Source organism: Zonotrichia albicollis, chromosome 3 (genome assembly GCF_047830755.1).
Source record: "Zonotrichia albicollis isolate bZonAlb1 chromosome 3, bZonAlb1.hap1, whole genome shotgun sequence".
Classification (NCBI taxonomy): domain Eukaryota; kingdom Metazoa; phylum Chordata; class Aves; order Passeriformes; family Passerellidae; genus Zonotrichia; species Zonotrichia albicollis.
Genome location: NC_133821.1, coordinates 87,791,878 through 87,815,886, shown reverse-complemented (window position 1 = coordinate 87,815,886; position 24,009 = coordinate 87,791,878). Strand labels below are relative to the sequence as shown.

The following is a 24,009-nucleotide window of genomic DNA, read 5'->3' as shown; positions in this document are numbered from 1 at the left end:
TCAATAAGGTAGAATTTCATGTAGAAAACCTTATTTTTAGTACCTTTTACTATAACGTACAGTAAATTACTGCCTCAAGCTGACCACTGAAGTAGCAGGTTCATCTTTAGTCCTTCAGCATTTGTTTTAATCTTTTCTGAAATCATATTGTACGTTTCACAGATGCACCACTAATCAATCAACTGGATAAACTGGGACATTCAGTTCTTGCTTCACCAAATTAAGAAAGTGCATGCCAAGTACAACCTGTCAGAATTTTCTGCTCTGAAAAAAGAAAAGCAACTGAAAATCCTAGGTCTGGTGGCCTGGGGGAAGAATTTCTTGTTCATGTGTCTTTTAAATAAACCATTGGAAGTATTAAGTAAGACAAATTTTTGTAATTTATTTTAAATACAGAACACTAATTCCTCTCTGCCACCATTTTCAAGTAGATGTTGCAACACACCTAGTTGATTTTTCATGGAGGAAAAATAAATCAAAACTAAACCAAACTAAAACAGAATGAGAAAAAAACATTCCACCCAAGTTATCAAATGCATTTGAGCAAAGCACTTTTCTTTAAATCAGCCTCCTTCAGCAGTATGAAAACTAATGAGCCAACTTGTATGCAGGTGTTAATGCTTATGGCACTACTACTATCAGACAAACTCTGCTGACTTTCGTTTAAAAATAATTTCCCTCTTACAAGCAATTACAGTTTTTCAGCAAAAAATAGAAATTCTGTTTTCTGAGAGGCCATTTCACTCTGTACCTGGAACAGCAACACTTACAGGTTACAACTTTTTGCTATCTCAAATCAATCTCTCACAAAGTAAGTAATTTCTTAAATAAGGTTGGAGATCTCATCCCAAGAAAACAATTTTAATTGTATCATATAATTGTATCTTTAGGGAGAAGTTATATTTTGGGAGTTCTGAGAGGTGTTTGGGAAAAATTATTTTCTTCTATTAATTCTTCCAGACATCCTTTATAAAGTAAGCACTTCTGATAAAAATCAAAATAATAACAGCAACAACTTATTAAATAGTAGACAAATTAGCAGATTGAAAATCTGCTTGAATCTAAATGGTATAAAAAAAGACAACCAACAAATTCTGAATTATCAAGTTACTTTAACAGCTAAAATACTTATATAAATATATACAGCATATTTTTATATTTATATACACCTTTGCTCCTACACACACTTATATAATTCCAAACAGTCTCATGGGAGGACAAATAACAAAGCCAACTGTTTATGAGACAAGCCACACAAGAGACAGTAATAAATTAGAACAATAGCAGCATGGATTTTAGGATTGGTTTTGGTCTTTGATGACAATTAGTCAAGGTGCAAGGATTGAAACTTGCAAAAACCCTACAATGCATACACTCTGTATGTTAAGAATCATTTTATGTCAAGACTATGAAGGAAATGAAATGAGATAGAACAGAGTCTGTTCAAAAACAGAGCATCACACCTTAGGTCTTCCTTTTCCCTTTTTGGTACTTCCATTGCCAAACAGGAATTTAAAATAGCCTCTTTTACATAGGTATTCATGTAGAACCTACATGTGGTTCTTTTTGTGCCTTGGAAGGTTTTGTATCGGGGATTTAAATTTTTTTTCAATGTCTGTTACAGCTATGAACCACTCCAAGTGAAAGCAGCAGTCCTGCAATGATGAACCAGACCCTAAATGAGAGACTCTGGAAAAGATTCAGCTCAAGATGACAACACTAATTTTCAAGCCACTGAATGTTCAGGCTCTTACTAGGGCCATAACATCATGGGAAAAAAGAAGTAACCCAGTCTTAAGCAGACACAATGCATTTGATTCAGCTGCTGAAACACAGGCTTTGATGAGTGCCTGAGAGATACAGCAGAGATTAAGACAGCTGCTTAACACCTGCAGATCTGACAGAGATATTTTGGAGCAGCAGCTAAAGGACAAGAGCATAACTGATCATGACTCTCTAGTAATTTCTAAGCAGCTGGGATAACAATGTGTGACCTACCAATTTAATGTAAACAAATGTTCTAAGAGATCCTGTCTTTTCCCAGATATAGCGCTTGGGAAAATTGAAAACGCAGACACTAATGCTCTGTTAATCAAAAATTTTCTTTTCTTTAAGAAGCTTTTAAGAAAATAATTCTTATAATCTAAACACCTGTTCAAATTATAAAAAAATAATTCATATTAATTTCTCTAGAAAATGTCTAGAAAATACATCTGCTTTTCTATCAAGAGTTCATTTAAAAATAAAACTTTGAACTTAATTTCTCTTGGGTTGATGTGCCATGTAACAGTAATTATGCTTCCATATTCAGATATGTAAAAATAATAATTTATAACAGATGTAAACATAATTTAAATATTATGCAGATTTAATAAATTCAGAGCTCACAAAGCAACTGATTAATATTGTTTTGTGCTTATACACAACACAGCATCTCATGTCTAAGCATTTTATTTGAATTTAATAATTTTACCATTAATATTCTGAAAGGCTTTCCATTAATCAAGAGCTTAATCTTCTCACCAAGATATTTTGGTTGAGAAGCACAAGATTAGTTTTTTAGGCATTTGTAGCACACACAAGTAAAAAAGATGATGGCGTAAGAAGGATGAGGATTGCTGAAACTTAACATTTTGCTTAGAAACAATCTGGTACATTGGAATCATGATAGCTTCCACAGCGTAACTTCTCAAATGGATTCCATGAGTTCAGACAACAGTGAGAAGTTGACACAAAGCTTGTGCACATGCATTAGCTCCTACAGAATAATGACACGCAGCTTTATCACAGCATTCATTAATTTCTTTTAGAGTAGGACCACCAAAAACCTGCAGAAAAGTTACACTGAAGTCATCATGAGAGGAATATTAAATTAACCATTTCTAAGCAGTCTATGATATACATAGACTGTATAGACTATATACAGACTCATGTCAAGATTTCTGCAAGTTTTAGGGGAAATAGTTTGGAGGAAAAATTGAATGAAAATGAAATTATATCAGGAATTTCTAGGGAAGAGTACACCAAGAGAAAGCTGATGAAAAAGAATGACCAGCTGGTGATGTTGCTTGACATAAGGGAAGAAATGGTAGTAGAGACTAATAATTCAATGCTAGACAAAAGTAAGAGGGAGAGAAAAAGGTGACTAAAAGTTTAAAAGCAAAAGTGATATACTTACAGGTAGGTATTTTGAATGCAATAGAAAAAGGGATGCCCAAACACATGCATGCCAGACCTTAATCAAGTCAGGATAACAACACTTAGACTTAGAGCATCAATTTGAAAAGGTATCAATAAATGAGAAAAACCATTTGTCAATTCCCTGAAATAAGGACTCTGTAAGTTAATCAGGAGGTAAGTGAAAGTAAAAAGAGTACAAGAAAAGGGAGGAAAATCTTCAATTTTTTTTTTCTTTATAGAAACAAAAATTCTGTGCAAGACAATGAAGGTGAAGCACAGGGAATTAGACAAAGTCTGACTACAAGGACTGCAGTTATGGGATTCAGTGAAGTCAGAAAAAGTGACTACAAGGACTGCAGTTATGGGATTCAGTGAAGTCAGAAAAACTCAGTTATTGAATATATTGCTTTTCTAACACTGCAGATGTCTGTAACAAAGGCAAAGCTTTACAGTGAGTAACTTTTTGGCTATGTTTCCTCCTGTGCCATTCCAAGAAATGAAAAAAAACCCCTATAAATCCCTATCAAGTCAACTGGGAGAGAACAAAAGGAAAAAAATTAGCAAATATACAGAACTTTATTTCCAAGTGTAATAGTCTGAAACACGACATGCCAAGGAGCCTAATTAAAGAAAAAGAAAATACACCTCAGTGCAGCAACATACAAACTTGCCAGGTCAATTGTCTACCTACTTCAAATTCTAAAGAGACAATCAACCACAACTAAGGGGGTGGAGAAATGAAAGCTGTATTGGAGAAATTTTTGAATGTCAATTCTCCAGCATAATGAAAATTGCTTCCAATATGCAAACTGAAATGATAGCAAAGTTAATTAGCGAGTTTACTCAACTCTGATAAACCTTTGAATAAATTTTTGAATCATTTATATGCATGTCTAATTGTTCTGCCACAATACAGTACTTCAGCAGATGAAAGGTGATGCATGACAAATTTTTATAGACATGAAACTATTGTAAACATATGCATCCACACCCATATAAATTTTATTAACATCTACTTAATAACCTCCCACTCAGAGAGATGCATCTATGGATTTCCATAAAATAAAATGCATTTGTGCCAGTGAAACAGACCTGTTCTTCATACTGATGATTCTGGCAGACACAAAAGGTTGGCCCTATTCCTCTGAATTCTGTTTGCAGTGTTATTTTATCTTCCTGCCATTTATTTTACATATATGCAAATACATACATCTACACCTATGTCTACAAATCCATGTATATACATACATATACATGCACATGTGTATTTACACACACATATACATATGTACATACATTAAAATCCATACACAAAATATGGACATATTCTCCAAGGAGGCTGGAACTCTCAATTTCTCAAAAAGCCACTCTATGCAACATGAACCCTCTCTTTCTTTCTTTCCTTCCCTCTTTCACCACCCTCTTTTAATCTCTTCTTTCTTGTATTTCTTTAAGGCTTTTGATCCCCTGTCCTCACCCCTGGATTTATTTATCACTCACCTATTTCATTAAACCAAACACAGAGAAAAGAATAAATTAAATATAGAATTTTCCACTTCAAAGACTGGGAAAAACATTCATGTTCTCACAAATAGGTAAATAATTACATCCTCTTTAAAGAGACAAAAATACCTCCAATTGTACACATACAGACATAAAATAATTGATAAAAAAGCAGAAAGAATAATAAACTTGTTTCCTGTTGTCTTGCCTGAACTCAATGTTCCTTCTGATCTTACGCATAAAAATAATTTCACATGCAATGTATGTACATTATAAAGTAACAAGTCATAAACTTCATGATGTACAGAACTAAGGGGAAAATAATTTTAATTAAAAAACATTTTTTGTTAAATATGTATTTCAGGTTTAAAATTGTTGCTTTGCAACTGGGACAGATTAAAAAAAAAACTAAACCAATATAAATGTCTATTTTAATATAAGTTTTTTTGCACTTTTCCTGCCTCTGGGTTTATGGTTTTTTTCAATGGCACTAAGACTGTAGGAAGAAGCAACTAAAAATCAGAATAAAGTATAAATACAGAAGCAAAACCTTGAAGTTAATCTAACAACAGAAAGTACTACATGTCTAATGTTGCTCATTCTATCTAGTAAGCAGACAGATGTTGTTAAAAACTCAAATTCCATTCTTCAGAGTAATGTAGAACAAAGTCTTTTATTATTACCTTTAAAATTCACATCAAAACTTACCTCTGTATCCTTACTGACCAACAAAGAAGGCCCAGAGATACTTGAATTCTCACCTCCTTCAGAAGGAAGGAACTGGTAATTCACAGCCTGATAAAGAATCTATAAATATGAAATAAATATTATCATTTGTCAGGCAAATAAGCCAATGAAACAATTATGATTGATTTCAAAGAAAACCCAAGAAACTCACGTAAAGGCTTCCATGACAGAAAAGGGGGCAAGAGAAGATGCAAAGAAGAAAACACAGCATCTCTGACATCCTCTCACTGTTGGGAGTCCCTAGACAAAATGATCTTCCCTTCTCCATGAATTCTGTGCAATATTCTTCCCAAAATCTAAGATTTTTTTTTTCTAACTTTATGTACCGTGCTGTACAATGTAGAGTAAAAAAATGTCATGAAAACCTCCATTTTCTGCACTGAGACTCTGAGGCACTGGGCAACTTCACTAAGACAAGTGCTCCACAGGACAGTGGTTTTGTGAGCAGAAGTTCTGCACAGAACTTCCACCTTCTCACAGTGCTTGTATTCTCACAGACACTTCTATTCAGGGGATTTTTAAGGAAAAGACTACACTCTTGCAGCTGCCTTAATCAGGCTGCACATATGCTGTAGCTATGACTCCCCATTCTTACATTCTGTGTCCAAAGAGCTCTAGGATGTTTCTATTATACAATTACAAATCTAAGAACACTGTGAACTCTCAGACAACTAAGACAACTATGAACTCAAACAAGTAATAGTATGTAGGCCAAGCCACAATTACAGTGAACAGGAATTTAACATTTTGACAACCTAAATTACTGCCCTTCAATTTCAAATAAAACTTTTGCTATGTCACCTTGACAAAAGTTGTATTTAAACGCCACAATTACGTGTTCTCACATATATACTGCAATCAGCTCAACACCTAACATGTGACTCTATCAAGTCAGTCATTGCAGAGTTAATAAAGATTGCTCAGACACAAAGCCTCTTGCCGTTGTTAAAACCATTACATCACTGAAATCTGTCAGAAAATAATTTCATTGCATATTGGGTAAAGATCATAAAAATCATCTTATAAACCCTTAATACACATTTATGCGGGCATTTAATGAAGATGAATTACTAAGTATAAATACCTGGAAAATACTTTAAAATTTCATCAACTGCATTTTTAAATAAAATGTTTAAATCAGGCAATCGATAAAGAAATTAAAAATACTAAAGACAGAAAACACAACTGCACTTCCACTTCAGAAACTAATTCATCAGACAAAACTGCTTAGAAAGAGACCTCATTTGCTGAAACATCACAGTGAAAGTGGAAGGGCAGAGCAGAACAAATATAAATACACTGGAGGGTAGAACTTAAGGGAACAAGCTTGAAAATTAGCCCAAGTCCCCTTCCCTGTGGCAGGCACTGAAGTGTGGTGAGAGAAGCTCCAGAGGCAGTACCTGTGTCTGCAGCGAGCTGCTCACGGCCAGCAGCGCCTCGATGGCGCAGGGGGGACAGTGTGTCAGGGCAAAGGCCATCAGCTCCTGGCGCATGCCCAGGTCCTGGAAGCCTTCTGACTGCCCCAGCTGACTGCACACCTCCCAGCTTTTAGAATAACCTACAAGGGAACACAAAACACACTTCCTATCACAACTGAAAAGAGGATGCTGCCCAGCTCTCATTGGATGAGATAAAGGAGGGCATGTGGTATTTCTGTCATGGCTTAACATCCCCTGAAAAAGGAACCGTAAAGGATCCATAAAATAGAGATGTAGCTCAAGTTTAGACTGACCAAATGCATAAAAGACTATTTTTTATCATATTGTAGATAACAATAAAATAGGCATTTGTAAGCTTACATCCTATATTTTTACATATTACAATAAGAAAATCCTCATTTATTTTAGTGCATGATAATGAATACCTTACTAGAGTGGCTGTAAAAAACAAAAACAAAGTACGAAATATATAACACTTGATATATTAAAAAAATCTCAACACATATTGAATTTCCACCCCTCATTCTCAAAGCAGAAAAAAAGACCCAAAGAAACAAATCCCATTTTCCATAGTACTTTGACACATGTATTTCACTTACCTCCACTCATACGGTCACATACACAAATTATATAAATAGCACAAATATATAAATATCTTTATAGAATTTTGATAGAAACCTGCACTTTCCTGCTCGCTGCAGTCACAAGGTTTTACTTGTCTGAGGAGGTACAGTGTAGAAAGAAGTAAAATTGTTGTTCCCAGAGGCAATCAAAAAAGCTCCTTGAGGATACATATCCAGTAGTTCAGTACACACTTTTTCCATCCAGTATTTGCTGTTTGCGTCTCTATTCAACACCAGTGCACTTCCACTAACAAGATGTAACTGCTATTTTAATGAATGGAACAATCTGAAGTACCACACCTCACAGTAACACAAAAGTCAGAACTCAGATTTCCACCTCCATCACCTCATGCATCATGTATTTATTTACTTCACCTGTGGCCATGAGCTCCTGGCAATGCATACTAGCTGCTTTGTAGTCCTGGAAACTGAGAGCCTGTTCCACTAAAAGGATTAGAACTTGACCTTTTCTCTCCATCTGATCATCTCCTGTAAGAAAAAAAAAAAATCAAACTTATTATTAGTTAATTGGAATTAATGGTCAACTTAAGCTTGCCACTTTATTTCTTAAGAACTATATACCACAACATGAAAAGTCCCTCTTGAAACTGAAACAAAAATAAAATTGCCTGTGTTTTGCTGAAGGAAACAATAAAAGGAGCTGGTATTTTAAAAAAAACCATTGGCACTATAGTTTGCAAAAAAACCCAAACCAATTGGCATGTTATGTCAAGATTAAAAAATAAGAAGTTTTAGAAAATTGTATTTATGGATTGGCCAAAGGAACAAAACTGATATTTAAGCTAAGTGACATATAAATCAAAATCCTGACACTGAAAAAAATAGTCTTTGTACTGTAATAGAAGAAAAGAATTGAAATGTTTCTTTTCTTATAATATACAGAGACCCATTTTAAACTGCCACTTCATGGCTCTAAATAATGCATGAGATGCAGAAAATGTAAGCATTAAAAAATCTGTAACCTCATAAATTGAGTGAGTAGAACTGAAACTAATTTTTGCATATCACCTCCATCTCAGTCACCAGACCTTCTGGACAATGCCTCTTCCACTAGTTATTAATCAAAAGTTAGACTTTAGATACTACTGAAGTCTTCTGACTAAAGATTCATCAAGAATCTTTGTGGAAAAATGTCCTGACCTCCATTTTAATACATTAGCATTCACAGATGAAAATCTAATGAGACAGCTCATCTGCATCTCAAAGCCACTTATAGTCAATACAAATAACATTTATATCTGTCATTTTTTACTGGTAATCTATATTTTTTTAAGCTTTTTTCAATTTAGAGTGAACAATTTCCTGGCATTAGTTTGTCCAGTCTTGTGCTCAAAATACTATGTACATCCATGCACTCTATGAGAAGGTGACAAAACATGCACAGAAAAAATAAACTATTAATTTAGGAAAGAATTTTTAGAATAAAAACAAATGGATTTTTAAACGCAAGCCTCTTGCTCATGCTTCTCCTCTATTATTAAAAGCAATTTTATGCAGTCAGTGTTGTTACAGTAATTTGAAAAGGGCACTGGTTTATGAAACTGTATTACTACAACTTGTGAAATGCAAATATTTCAGAAGGTTAAACAGATCCAGTTTCAAAAACCATTTAAAGAGTACATGCTCTTAAATTGCATAGCTGTTATTTTTAGCTCCACTTTGCAGATCCATCACCACTGACAAAGTAAATTTCTTTTTAAAGCTTTCTCAAAGGAAAGCTGTAGCAGTTGCACTTCAATGACATTCAGGCAAGTGAAGTTACCCTAATTATTGAACTCAGTCAAGGCTCCCCTAATCCCTGCACATCACGACTAACTGAGCTGGGAGAACAGGTTAGCTTCCCATCATTTTATCTTCCAGCCTCCTGCTCAATATACTGCCAGCACTCAATGCTGCAAATTAATCACATTCAAGGCTCTCCTGTTGCAAAATTATGCCCTCTGGAACCTGGGAACCTCTCATTCGGGCAAAAGCAATTACAGATGACAAAGAGATGCTTCTATCCTCACAAGCTAAATGTGAACTGTCATTTCTCTAAGCGAGGGACACCTACTTGCCACTCCTGATGCCCACTTCACCCTGACAGCTTGACTTCTTACAGAGACATCTGACTAAGTAGCAGACACAAAGCAAAGTCAAGAGAAACAATCAAACTATTATCCCTCAGATTTCAGGCAAAATAATCACTGCTATTTATGCCCACTTAAAGATGAGTGGGACTGAAGGAAAGAAAGGAAGAACATTTGGATCAAGGAATGGTTTCTTTAACTGTGCTTGAGCAGCTGTATGGTATCAGGTCCCCCATCCCCAATGTTTCAGCCAAGGAGTTTTGATGCAGGAGAATACAACTCTGCATGTTTTAAAAATGCACAAGTGTAAAAATAAAAGGATAACTCACTAACACTTCCATTACCTTGGCACTCACTCTTATGGCAGAGAACAATCACTGGCTCCAGTGTTACTCCTTGAATCCCTGAGTGAAGCCCTCTTCCACACACCTTTCATTAGCTATGCAGTGACTGATAATGCTCACTGCTGCAGCTTAGTCGTCATCTTCTACTGAGATACAGAAAAACTCACTGCTTCAGCTTTGTAAACAAATAATTTGATGATATTTTAATAATAAAGTCTCATAAAAGGAAAAGTTTTGAAGTCTAAATTGTCTCCCTTGCCATACTGACAGCTATTCATCACTTAAAACCAAGACAGGAATGACAAAATTCTTCAAATTGTGACCTGATTATATTACATAGTAATTCTGCTTCAAGCCTGAATGGTAACACCTGACAGACTCCAATTCAGAAACTAGAAAGTGGAAGGGGATAACCTAGATGATTTCCTAGATGATTCTGATATTCTGATACTATATTTTTTATAATAAAAATAACAAGGGAAAAAACATGAAAGCTCAGAAACAGTAGAATTTTTTTTTTCCTTGGGAAATAAAAGATATTGAAATACTTTTTAAAAGCTTGGATCCAATCTGGATTATATTTAAAAAAAAAACCTTACTGAAATACCTTGGGTAAGATTCATGTTATTTTTGAGTGGATAAAATAACATTATCCTGAATGAAATCATGCCATTAAAACTTAGAAGTCAAATGATATCAACATTGTACTTCAGAAATTCTATGTTGCCTAGATTTAGGAGATTTAGGAGATCAGAAGCCATCTACATTGTTAATTCCAAATGCAAGAAAGTCAATGTTAAGAACAATAGATTTCAAAAATAAGCTTCAACTAAGGAATCTCAGCAAAGCTTAAAGCTAATAGATTCACTTATGGATATTAAAATTAAATAAATTTACCATAGAGAAAAGGGAATAATGGAGACATTTCTAGAGAGTCTGACAAAGAAAATAATGACCAACACTCAGTAGATCTTTTTGACATACAGTAAGAGAGGATGCTCCTGATTTCTGATACAAAAGCTTTTTTCCCACTTTTTTTTTTTTTTTGCACACATCTACTCAAGTAATTGCATAAAGTGAATTTGTCACACCCATTCTTAACAAAGAGCACAAATTAAGTGAGGATTGCAAGACACAGAGCAGCTCCAGCTCCCTGAGCATGTGCAGATTTTCTGGCTGTCATGCTGAGCACATTCTTCCTCACTCACTTTGCCCATCTGTGAAATTAAGATAACAGTTGTGGGCATACTTTACAGAGGTAGTGACATGAGGCTTAAGTAGAGTTCACTGTACTTAATCAAATACTTTAAAGCAATTAAGAAGTTAGCTGATATATCATTACCTAAGCAAGATTTTAACTTTGATAAATATGAATATAAATTCTATTACTAATTTTCAGTGTTGCTCTCAAAGCAAACCATACTCAGAATACATATTTCACAAAGCTCCTTAATAATGACTCTGTGCAATCTACCCTTGCATCCACAAGAAATGCATTCTTTTAAAATTTAAATTAAAATATGTATGTTCGTAGGATTTTATAGGCTATCTATTACATATACTAAAACACAGCATATACTTTATGCTCTATATGGACACAGACATAAAAAATTTACATAGACATGGACAGATGCAGCAAGCAGGTCTTTCTAATCAGTAATTATACAGGGTGGAGTGGCAGGGGAAGCAAAGAGGGGAAATACTGAAACAAATTTCTCCACTGAGCAGATAAAACACAAGACAACACTCTACAAAGTGGATTTGCAACAGAAGGGACCTACAACTTCAAACAAGCATAACCAATACCAGTAAGTATGTTCCAGAGGACAAAATCAGAACTTCTTAAACAGCAAAGGTGACCCATAGATCAGGGTAATTGTGTAAGCAGTGAAAACCAATTAAGGACAAAACTCAAATCTTTCTCCTGGCATCATTTTATCTAATTCTTCATTAAGCATGTAAAGTTCAATACTCTTTTTCAAAATCCAGACCTATCCCAAAATATCTCAACAAAACCATTTGCTTTCATCAGAAGCTGTTAGAAATCACGATATCCTTTCCCAGTAGTTTTACACCTGCAAACAAAGACTATCCATATTAAAACTGCAGGGAAGGTTTACCTTTTCTAATATTAAAGTATGCTAATTCAAAAATCTTAGAATCTGTATGCAGGATCTGCCCTTTTGTCTATAAAGTAATTTGAGGAATAATACTAGTGTTTGTTATCACACAACAGGGCTACCAAGTCCTAATATAACTCTTCATCAGATTTTAACAGTATTAATAGTATTAATTAATATTAATAACTCATTACAACTCAGTAACTTAAATTACAAGTTGACAGATACATAAATACCATTTCTATATGTCCTGTAGAAATCCTGTTTTTAATCTCTACCATCAAATTAAACAGTGCTCCTCATTACAGACTATGATTAAGGCTATACCAGAATTACAGTTAAAAACTGTTCTGACAGGTATTAATAACCTAGTTACACAAATTCTAAGACTCTTTAAATTCAGTGTAAGGTTACCTATTCCATCACTCATCAGAGGTACACAGAGGACCAAAAAGTAACGCCCACCAGGTTCTTTCAACCATATCCTGAGCAGCTTATAATTATTTCTTAAACAATCTGAGAAAATATTGTATTTACATGCATGCTTTGAAACGAAGACAATCATGTTTCTTTTGTATGCTACTGGCTAATCCTGTGGATACTTGTCAATGGGCTAGAGTCAGGCACAAAAAATTTGCAGTAACAGTGGTATGCCATTAACAGCTTCCAAATTCAGAAAAACAAGCAAACAAGTATATTTAAAAAATACTGAGTTTCTTAAAATTAAATAAATCTGTTTTCAATGGACCATCTCCTACAACAATTAGGTTTCGATAAAATTCACAACTATGGCATTCTTGTACCAAATCTGTATCTTACTCATAAACAAATATTCTCTACAGATGACAGCTTTCCATTATAAGCAATACAACTAGTTATCCTTCAGTGACAGTGAAACGATTTTTAATCAAAAAATCTTACAACTACGTATGTAAAACAAAATTTAAAAAACACCTCACATCCCCCACCACAGAAAGTCATTACTAAAAATGTTGTCTTCCTGTATTTTCCTTTCATATAAATAAATGTTATTCTATAAGCAAAAGATTACTTTGAAAGTGACCAAGTTACTTGTATATTTAGCACAAGAGAAAAATGTTTAAATAGTGTATTCCTTACCAAGACTCACTCTTGAAATATAAATCTACTATTAAAATTCCTGACTTACCATAGGAGCAACCATCAGCACTACTCCCAAGATTAACCACTAAAGTCAGAGAGCCCAGCACTTGCAAGGTAAATATGTCACCATTAGAGTAAGTAGTAGTTTTTAAATCATTCACCTGTTTAAAAATGAACCATCTCACACATTCATCTTCTGCTTTTCTCTAGCCTGGTAAGTGCATGGGAGAGAAGAACTGGGGGACCATTTCATAATCTGGCTTTAAATGCATCTTAAATCTCTCTTTTCAGTGGTGATTCAGCAGGTGCCACTGTGATTATACCACTAGCACACAGACACTACTGTATCAATGAACTCTATACAAATTCCCTAAAGTTCTCTACATACTATGCAGGGACTGGCATCTTACAGTCTCTGGAAATGGGAGCCATGAGTTTGATCTCTTTTCAAAGGTACATACCAGGGCACTGTAAATCCTACAGCTAAGGCACTAGGATAATACTAGTAAGTTTTATAGAATCTCTCTGGACACTGCTTTTCCTTCTTTCACACAATGATAATTACTCAGATTTAAAAAGAAGGTAAAACAAAAATAAGCAGCATTAACACAAAGAACCTAGAATATTAAGAAAAATTCGTGAATTTTAACTTGATGTGCATAGGACAAAGCAGAGAGTAGAACAAAAGAGCAGTACAGTAATCTTGTCATATGAACCAAGGGAGAATCGTTTTGTTTTTTTTTCCAAAAGCCTTACAAGCAAAGAAAAAGAAGTTACAACTGTAATTCAGGTTTTTCTACGGATTGTGGGGGCCTGAATATATGTTGTATTGTAAGGTCTGTGTGGGTCCGAGTTGCTCCAAACGAGCTGCAGCTGCAGGGTCCTTAGTTGGGCAGCAGCTGTAGCTCGTGAAGGTAACTGAAATAAACAGGGGTGGGTCGAGAGCCCAAGAGGAGCCCCTGAGAAGACAGGAAGGATTGTGCTGCAGAGAATGGAGAAGAGCCCAAGAGGAGCTCCTGAGAAGACAGGAAGGACTGCGCTGCAGAGAATGGAGAAGAGCCCCAGCAGAGAGGCAAGAACAACACTGCAGTGAGGATTACAACAACTGGTGACCCCGTGTGATGAAGAACACTGCAACCAAACATTGAAAGAAGGTATGGAATCCCCCGGACAGCCGAGAGCTGTGGCAGCCTGAGAGCTGGGACTTTGGAATATCAGCCAGAGAGCTGGGACTATAGAAGATAGGACAGCTGAGAGCTGTGGCAGCCTGAGAGCTGGGACTGCAGAATATAATATGGCCTTTGAATTAAGGAGCTGTAGCAGCAGAAAGCTGGAAGAATACGGCCTTTAAGGAAAAGAGCCTTGGAGCATCGAAAGACAGCCGAGAGCTGTGGCAGCCTGAGAGCTGGGACTGTATAGGGATATGCATATATTCTATCTATGTATCTAGGACAGCTGAGAGCTGGGACTGTATGCATATTGTAATTGTATAATTGTTAAAAGAAAAGGGGGAAAATGTGGGGGCCTGAATATATGTTGTATTGTAAGACCTGTGTGGGTCTGAGTTGCTCCAAACGAGCTGCAGCTGCAGGGTCCTTAGTTGGGCAGCAGCTGTAGCTCGTGAAGGTAACTGAAATAAATAGGGGGTGGGTCGAGAGCCCAGGAGGAGCCCTTGAGAAGAAAGGAAGGAGTGTGTGGCAGAGAATGGAGCAGAACAACACTGCAGCGAAGATTACAACACGGATTACATATTAAATATGTAGATTGGATCCAGCTACTCATCATGGTACATCCCACCCCCTCTTGCACCTTTCACATAGCAATGCTGTGCTGACCAGAGTGAGGACATTTCCTGTGACTCCTTTCCTTAGAATCAAGGTATCCTGGGAGGTCAACAGCCTAATTTCCATACCTCTGTTCTCAACCTCACACAACTGTCTCAAGGATCTCCCTTCCTCTATTGATAATACTATGCAAAAAATAGCCAGTATTAAGCCTCATGAAAACGTGAGAAAAACATCTTAAATGATTTAACAAATAGAGAGGGAGAAAAGAATTAGCCAGGTATGTTTTAGTAACAAAGCCGGAATGCATTGATTTTATATGCCATGCCATAAAATATAAAATATTTCTATATTCTATTTCTACAGCCCAAAGATACAGCAGTATGGTGTTTACACCTACACTGATTAAGTATTTTTCAAAATTAAAAAAAATCAAAAGGCTGATACTTTGGATAGGCCATAAAAAAATTACCCTAATATCCTCAGGATTCAATCTTTGAAGATGTTCAGCTCTTCAAATGAATACTCAACTTAATGCATTATTTTTAGTGCCCAAAGGAGATACACTTCAGTCTAGGCTGCATGTAACAGCTAAAATTCATGCTTTACAGATTATTTTTCCCCCTGTATCTTAAATGAAACTATTATTAAATCAGGCTACCTTCTTTCATAGAGGTAATAGCAGTCACAGTAATTTCAGTAAATTCCCTACCAATTAACTGTAAAACAAGATTTTCTCAGCCACAACTCCTCCAATCTGAAATCAGCCTTTACTCCAACTCTAGATTGGATAAGGCATTTTTTTATTTCAGGTATTAGCAGAACGCAGCAGCTGACCATTTCAGCTGTTTTACAGATGAAATATTCCACTCATGTGGAATGCTTCATTCCTCCCCAATGACTGCTCTTCCAGGTGACTTTTTAGTGGTACCTCTGAATTCATATTCTACTGATCACCTCAAATACCCTAAAGCATAACATGAATGTTCATTGCACTGCAGTTCAGTGTCTTACTAGCACAGCTTACCTGCAACCCTCAGCAGGTTTGCCAGTCCCAGGAGCTTAGCAGGCTGTTTATAGTTTGTTGACATCTGAGCCAGACAGTCCTTGATGAGACTGAGTCGATCGGAGCACAAGCGCACTGTTGAAAGGAGAACCGGGTTAGAGACTGCACAAATGAACTTGACTGCTGTGTTCCTGCTCAAACAGCACAGGGCAGAAGGACTGCTGGGGAATATAAGAATGCAAACACAATCTGAAAACTAGCTCAAAGCTGCTTGCATGCAGATCCTCAATTATACCTGTAAACAGAAAAGTTAAAATAACACCACAGGATATCCAGCTCCAATCATTAGCAAGTCAGGCTGTGAAGGGAGCAAAAAGAGAGAACTGACCTGAATGGAAACTCTTTTTTGTTTCATGTTTTCACATTCACTCTTTTAAAATGTGTACAATTAACTGACATACTTTTATACTTTTTTTTTTAATTATAATTTTTGCAATATGCCATAAGGCTGCTAATACAGGCATTAACTTTTGTTTAGAATGTTGCAACTAAGATTTCATTTATTTAGCATGGTCAAGATACATCATACAGACTGAAAGAACTGTCATTAGCAAATGCTTCAGCTCTTTTTAATTTACTTAAAAATTTCCTGAGGAAGTGGAAGGATAGCTTGCAAATCACCAGGTTCTTTCAACCATATCCTGAGCAGCTTATAATCAGTACTGTGTTTAAAAAAAAATACCAAGAATTAAACAACTATTTTAACTGCATAATTTAATATCATGAACTGATTTGAGTGCTCTATTTAGCTCATTAGTGGGTGGCTAACTTCAGGCTGCTGCTCTAAAAGGTGATGCTTTCATACTATGCAAGTTCTCAGAACACAGAGGAACAGCATGCAGATATCCCACTTAACACTCAGTAAGAGTGAATGGCTGCATGGGGATAAACTCTGCATTAGCATATTGGGCTTAAAACAGGATATTACGCCTCTAAATAAGAGCAAAGACATATTAGTATAATGAAAACTGTTAATTCTGGAAATTAGACTAAAATGAATAAGAATGGAAGGGCAGGAAAAGGTCATCTTTTTAGTTTCATTTTTAATATTCTATCACAGGCATATATTAGTATTCAGCAGGAAAATGTTTTCAGTCACTGATTATTTAAGCAGGAATTTTTAATACATTATATAACTAAAAGTAATCTGATATAATACTGTGGGTCAAGCACTTAAAGATGAACTTGTCTTCACATTTTATTTTAATACCGAGTCTTCAAACCCAATTTTATTACAACACAGCATAATGATAGTCCATAAACTTAAACCGTTAACTTTGCTAAAATAGAAGTAAGGGAAGATCTACAGAAAACTAAACACAGAACTGCAAACAAAAGTCTACTGCTAAAAGACTATTGCTGCAGCTGATCCTTAGTGCTACTTTAATGACATTCTATCAAAGTAACAGATCATTTAAAGGCTTTCATTAAAACTTGAAAACATAATTTTAATCTTATTAGATTAATTTGATTTACATGAAAGATACTGAAGCAAGGATGTCAGGATCATTAATGAAATTACATGCATGATTTCACATATTCTAATTAATCTAGATCAGTTGTATTACACATTCTGTTAATGCAGCATTATGTCACTACTTTCTTTAAATTATATCTCCATGTCCACATCAAAAAAGTTGAAGAAAATACATGTACCTTTTTATAGGCTGAACAAACAGACTGAAAAATAATTTTACTCTAGAATAATCAACAGACCAATACTGCAAGATCTAAAAATCAGGCCCCTCTCAGTCCAGAAATGTTAAGATTTCTGATTATAACATTTGGAGCATCAATTCACTTGAATAAATACTTGGAAAAAAAGAGAGCACAAAACAAAAAGGGAGCACCAAAGTAATGTAACAACTGCTGCTGAGAACATCTACTTCATTTTTCATGATATGGAAAGTACCAGAAGTGCTTTCCATAAATCGCAGTATTTCTCTGCACAATGCCAAAAGCAAAACATTATCATCAGCACATCTCACAGCTTAGTGCTCATCTCTGTCAGTTCCATGAGTAGGGTTCATGCAATTTATTTGTACATAATCATAACTTCTTTCCAACCTTTGTCCAACAACTTTCTGTTCCACTGCAGTTGGAGCTACAAAAGATTTCGTTTCAAGCACAGAATCAGGAGAAATACCTCGTAGAAGTTCACTTCCACTGTCATTGGGTTTTATATACTTCACAATGAAACAGCCCAGTGGAGACATGAGAACTGCCTGACATGAAGTACATCTCTCATACCTGTTATTTTAAAGCACACAGCCAAGTGCAGATTATTTGGTAAATAAAAGATGAGCTCAATTTCTGTTCAATCACCAGTAGTTTCATATACTTGATATTATATTTTAAAGTTGTGCTAAAAGTCAAAAAAACAAAGACACCATATGCAAATTTTGTTCTTACCTCACAAGCTAAAAAATTCTGTTAAAAATATTGTTTTTTCTAAGTTTTTTCTAAGCCTGTAAACTGCTTGGAGGCAGTATATGGACTCTTTATTTTAATCATAGCACACTTACGTAATAGTAACTGTTTCTCATGCATATTTATGCCTGTAATTCAAGTAATCATATGAAGAATAAAATTAAGCAGTACCTTGCAGCGGTAATATTTTCACACCAAACTCTTCCAGGTAACCCAGAGCACGAATGAGGTCCAACTCCTCCTGAACAGCACTTGGACTGTCTTCAATAAGTTGTAGACAACACCTAAATAAGAACAAACACATTTTTCTGAAGTCTGAGGAAAACATTTTAAATTAAACTTGTGGGAGAAGTTAACTGGTGAGTAAAACTAAACAAAACAACCACCAGCAGAAATTAAATGTGCTTATGAAATATCAGAATACTAAGTGCTTTTGCAATGCACATGTGACGTATTTGATACAGCTCATCTCTTACAGCTGACTAAATGTTTTAATGAATTTCTAGTTTGGCATAGCCTTCTACTGGTTGTTATAAGCACATCCCCTAAACCCTCCTGAATTTAGATCTGCAATGAATTTACATATGATGTTGAAGGTTTATGTACTTAAATACATCATTATTTTGGGAAATATTTCTTCTACCACTACAGTGTTTTGGTATTGCCATATAGTAGAAGTTATAAAAGCAAAACACTGTGAAAAATTGACAGAAGTGAAACACTAAGAGTCACTGTCACAAATTCAGTTTCCTCAACTAGGTACAGAAAATAAAACAAAGCTTATTAAAAAAATAACAAAAACCCCACTAAATTCCTCTGAGGATGAATTAATGCATGAAATTATTAAGAGCACATTATTCTAAATAGAGTTTTTAAATCATATGGATAATACATTCTTGCAATAAGCTTTTAGAGTTTTTTTTAAATACAAGCTGCATTCTGGCACAGTGTAGTCACATGTAGTTTTACTAATGCACATTGAACAAAGAAAATGAACATGCAAAATCACAGAATCATAGAATGGCCATAGGTTGGAAGGGACTTTAAACATCAGCTCGTTCCAAATCCCCTGCCGTGGGCACAGACACCTCCCACTAGACCAGGTTGCTCAAGAGCTGCTTGAACACTTTCAGAGATGGGGAATCCACAAATTATGGGGAGAATCTGTCCTAGTGCCTCACCACCCTCACAGTGAAGATTTTTTTTTAAAACATCTAAATTAAACTACTCTCCTCCAGCTTGAAACCATTACTCCTTGTCCCACTATATGCCCTTGTAAAAAGTCATTCTCTGTCTTCCTTGCAGGCATCCTTCAGGTACTGGAAGGGCACATTTAGGTCATACCAGAGCCTTCTCTCTTCCAGGTTGAACAACCCCAAATCCCTCAGATTTTCCTCACAGGACAGGTGTTTCATCCCTCTGAATTCACTCCAACAGATCCATGTCCTTCCCATACTGGGGACCCAGGGCTGGCTGCAGCCCTGCAGGTGGGGTCTCACCAGGGCAGGGCAGAGCAGAGGGGCAGAATCCCCTCCCTCCCCTGCTGCCCACACTGCTTTGGATGCAGCCCAGGGCACATTTGGCTTTCTGGGCTGCAGGGGCACATGGCTGGGTCATGTCCAGCCTCTCACCCACAGCACCCCCAAGTCCTTCTCAGCCAGGCTGCTCTGGATCTGGTCATCCTCCAGCCTGGAGTAACAGAGGGGGTTGCCCAGGTCCTGCTGCAGCACCAACACTTGGTCTTGCTGAACTTCATGAGCATTATGAGCTTCATGTCTTTGAGCTCGTCCAAATGGCAACTCATCTCATTTTAAATGGCTAAAATCGCCATACACATTAGATTAGAAAAGTATTTAATTTGTCCAGTCTATCATATTTTTTTCTCCACTCGTTAATTAAGAATACACATTTTAAATCAAAAACAAAACTGTATGTTAGCTGAACATTCTATGAACCCATCATATTTTTCAGACAAACTGACAAATATTTCAGGGTGAAGACTAAAATAGGAGTGGAATAAAAGAGCTACAAAGAAGCTGGAATTGTCTGCCTGGGGAGGTGGTGGAGTCACCATCCCTGGATGTGTTTAAAAAAAAACTGGATGTGGCACTCAGTGCCATGGTTTAGCTGAGGTATTAGGGCATGGGTTGGACTTGATGATTTTAAAATGCCTCTTCCACCCTAGTGATTCTGTAAATACATTCTACCTAAACCAACTCATACACAAAGGCTACTAGGAGATCTACACACAATAATCACTTACAGAAACTCAAGTTAAGTTAACATGAAACAATTGATTGAAGGTAAATCAGAGGAGAACCAAAACATGCTACTAAACAGAATAAACACAGGGTCACACATTCATAGCAAGTATTTGAGCTAAATGTATTTTGAAATATCACCATAAAACCCTAAGAGAAAAGCTGGTCACAGAACCCTTAGGCATTAAAGGGGTCTTTAAACTCTTTGCATTAAAAGCAACACTACTCTGTATTTCCAGAGCATGCTTATGAGAAAGATTGACAACAGAAGACTGGGTGAGGGAGTGATACTAGCAAATAATGCTATGACAACATTACATCAGTTGTGTTTATGCATAGGATGGTTGTAAAGGTACCTGGCCAATTCCATACAGCTATCAGTCAAACTGGTTGAAGAATTGAAATATTCTCTACCAGCAGCCAAAACCAGTTCAATGCTTCGGGCATAGCTGACTCGGTACTGTGGCTTCCCTTTTGATGAACTTGGTAGATCCACTGACCAAACACTGCAGTGCATCATTTGCCCAGCCAGGTGGATATTGTCAATACTGCTTGAGCATAGGAGACTTTCAGTAAATATCTAAAAGAAAAAACAGTAATTGAAAAACCTGCAGGAGCAGTAGCTTCAAATTGGCACCTGTATTGTATGGCATTAACCCCTTTGAATAAAGGATATTTGAATCAAAAGAATATATTCAGTCCAAGCAGAAAACCTAACTTCTACCAAGGGAGGTACTTCTACAATGCTCTTAAGTAAAGCTAAAATTAACTAGTAGCTAGTTTCTATTTGCTGGAAGTTAAAAAAAAGAAACCCGTATCAACTGTCTTTTTACAGTATGACTTAAGACACCAAAATATACCTACATTCTCAGGTATTAATACAATGTAAGAAACTAAAAGGGCAGTTCATTATTAAGAACTTAAAACCAACAATGTAAGAGAAGAAATTTTGTATTCCTAAAGTAACTAAAATTATTTAGAACTGAGTATATAAACTGTTCTTTAAACTTCCATCAAGACTATCTTCAAAGAATGCAAATTCATATAATGCAGCATCTGCCACTAAACACCTGATTTATTTCAAAGTAGAAATTCTGCCCAATTTAAGACACTCAACCTCAATTCCTTAAAAAATTGTTTTTTTCTTGAGCACAGTCATTACTGTGCTAATGAAAAGGAACATAAAAAATGTAATCATTTCAGAAATACCACAGCTGCAGCAATATGGCCTTTATCAAAGGTTTAAAAGTTCATAAATTCAAGAGGATAAATGAATCATAGAGCCAAGGTTGGAAGGGATCTCAAAAGATCATCTGGTCCAATGTTTAATGGAAAAGAGGGCATGAAGGAGACTATTTAGCACTCTATCCAATCATACTTTACTTCAAGATACTTCTTTTCTAGGAGGACCCTCTCCAAACCATTTCATGCTCTGGGAAAGGAAAACAATTCAGTGGTTCTTAAAGAATATCACACAAGTGGATTATCTTCCATTTCACAACATATTAACCCTCAAGGAATAGCAAGAGATGCAAAATATCATAGCTGACTCTTCCCCCTCAAAGATCACAGACAGAACATTCACCTCTCTCAAAATTTATGAAACCAAGAAGACAGAATTCACTATGCATGGAAAAAGAAGAGAGCAAGCAAGCATCATGCTAAAAGGTAGCCAAACCTCACATGGATTGCAAACCCTTACGGCCTCATCAATTTATCAATTTTGAAGTCATCAAAGTATAATTACATATGACAGCACTACATTTCAAAGCATTTTCAGCACTCCATGATTTTTTCCAAAACCCTTCATTGTGTTTCTTTTTTAATCATGTTTCAGAGTTAAAAAATAATAATGTTAATAGAAAAATTACATTAAGATCTCAGTAAAGCAAATGCCTTATTTGCAGAGTGCTCTAGTATTACAATTTCTTAACATGCACTTAAAAAAAAAATTAAAGTACCCTAAATTGTAGCCCACCACAAAATCATGGCTATTAAACACGATGCAGTTTTTCTAGCTGTGCAACTACAATAAAGGAGTGATTTTTCTTATATAGAAGTTGAACAGCATTGTCTTCTTCCTTCTTTTTTTTTCTGATTTGCTTTTAAAACTTCTCCTAAGAGCTAATCAGAGGGGTAGACATAAGCAATTAATTCTGTAAACTGCAATAAAACCTGCTTCTGTATTGATATAAACACTAATTTTAGGTGGCATACTAATGCATCTGTAATAAATTGCAGTATATTGAAGTGAAAATGTAAATAAATAATATATGTCACAGCAAATTCTACATCTGTCTAACAGCAATCTTTTGCAAATACTAATGACACTGGTTTGGACTTTATGCACATGCAAGGGGTTTTACCTTCATTCAAATTAGATTTCTCATCTCACATAATTTTACTTCAATTGCAAGCAGCAGAAAGTCCATAATCCTATAATGATCTTGGATAATATCATCAAACCAAAACTCTGTGTTTAAGAAATGCTTGAGTGAAGATAACATTTTATTTTCATTAGTCTGGAGTGTTTATTGCTAAATACATTTGTACACAGAATTACAGGCTATGTAAGAAAATCTCACAAAGTTGACTCAACTTTTGAAAAAGTTGAATTTTAATAAAAGATATAGACAGTATTTATTAGAGGAGCTTTAGATAAAATTACTAAACACCAGAAATTTTTTACTTAAATAAAATACTGGGGGGAAAAAGGCAGTAGACAACCAAGTAAGAACACAGAAAAATGTATTCACACCTGTGACCAACAATATGAAATAAGAATGTGTGGCTTACTTGGGACATAAGCCAGTAAGAAGACAAAAAACTCACCTCATAGCAAGTATCTGAATGTAAGCACCTGTACACTTTCTGCTGCATATCCAGCATATCCTGGAGCAATTCCTTCCACTGCGTCTCACCAACAGATGGTTGCCTACAAACATTTTTTAAAATTAAATACTCGCTTCTCCAATACAGCTTCAAAGAAAAGCAGTAGATTTCCATCACCAAAAATATAAGTTTTCTAAACTTTATTTCAATATTTAATTAGAGTTATAACCAGAAGTGATTCAAAGACAGAAAGCTTTTAATATTAATGAATATTAAAACAGTATCTGTGAGATAAAATGGTTTGAAAACAATGCAGTACTCAAAGTTCTTTTTTTTGTTTTCTGTGGGATAAGACAGGGATTTAAGCCATCTTTCTCAAAATCCCCCAAGTAGGTTTTGATAATGTTCCACCACAATACATCAGGAAGTTGGGAGTGCTATCTTCCTGCTGATCTGGGAACTGCAGGG

General features: G+C 35.7%; 1 protein-coding gene across 2 annotated transcripts in view; it reads right to left on the bottom strand.

The window, feature by feature from the left end:
* Window positions 1–24,009, bottom strand: part of NBAS (NBAS subunit of NRZ tethering complex) — a 163,478-nt gene that overhangs the window by 88,173 nt on the left and 51,296 nt on the right. For both annotated transcript variants that reach the window (XM_074538088.1, XM_005489750.4), the window contains exons 29-35: window positions 23,542–23,644; window positions 21,066–21,289; window positions 18,620–18,732; window positions 15,980–16,093; window positions 7,868–7,981; window positions 6,831–6,988; window positions 5,392–5,490 (exon numbers count right to left, since the gene is read on the bottom strand). In XM_074538088.1, coding sequence (XP_074394189.1) covers window positions 5,392–5,490; window positions 6,831–6,988; window positions 7,868–7,981; window positions 15,980–16,093; window positions 18,620–18,732; window positions 21,066–21,289; window positions 23,542–23,644 — 925 coding nt within the window. The remainder of the gene's footprint in view (window positions 1–5,391; window positions 5,491–6,830; window positions 6,989–7,867; window positions 7,982–15,979; window positions 16,094–18,619; window positions 18,733–21,065; window positions 21,290–23,541; window positions 23,645–24,009) is intronic.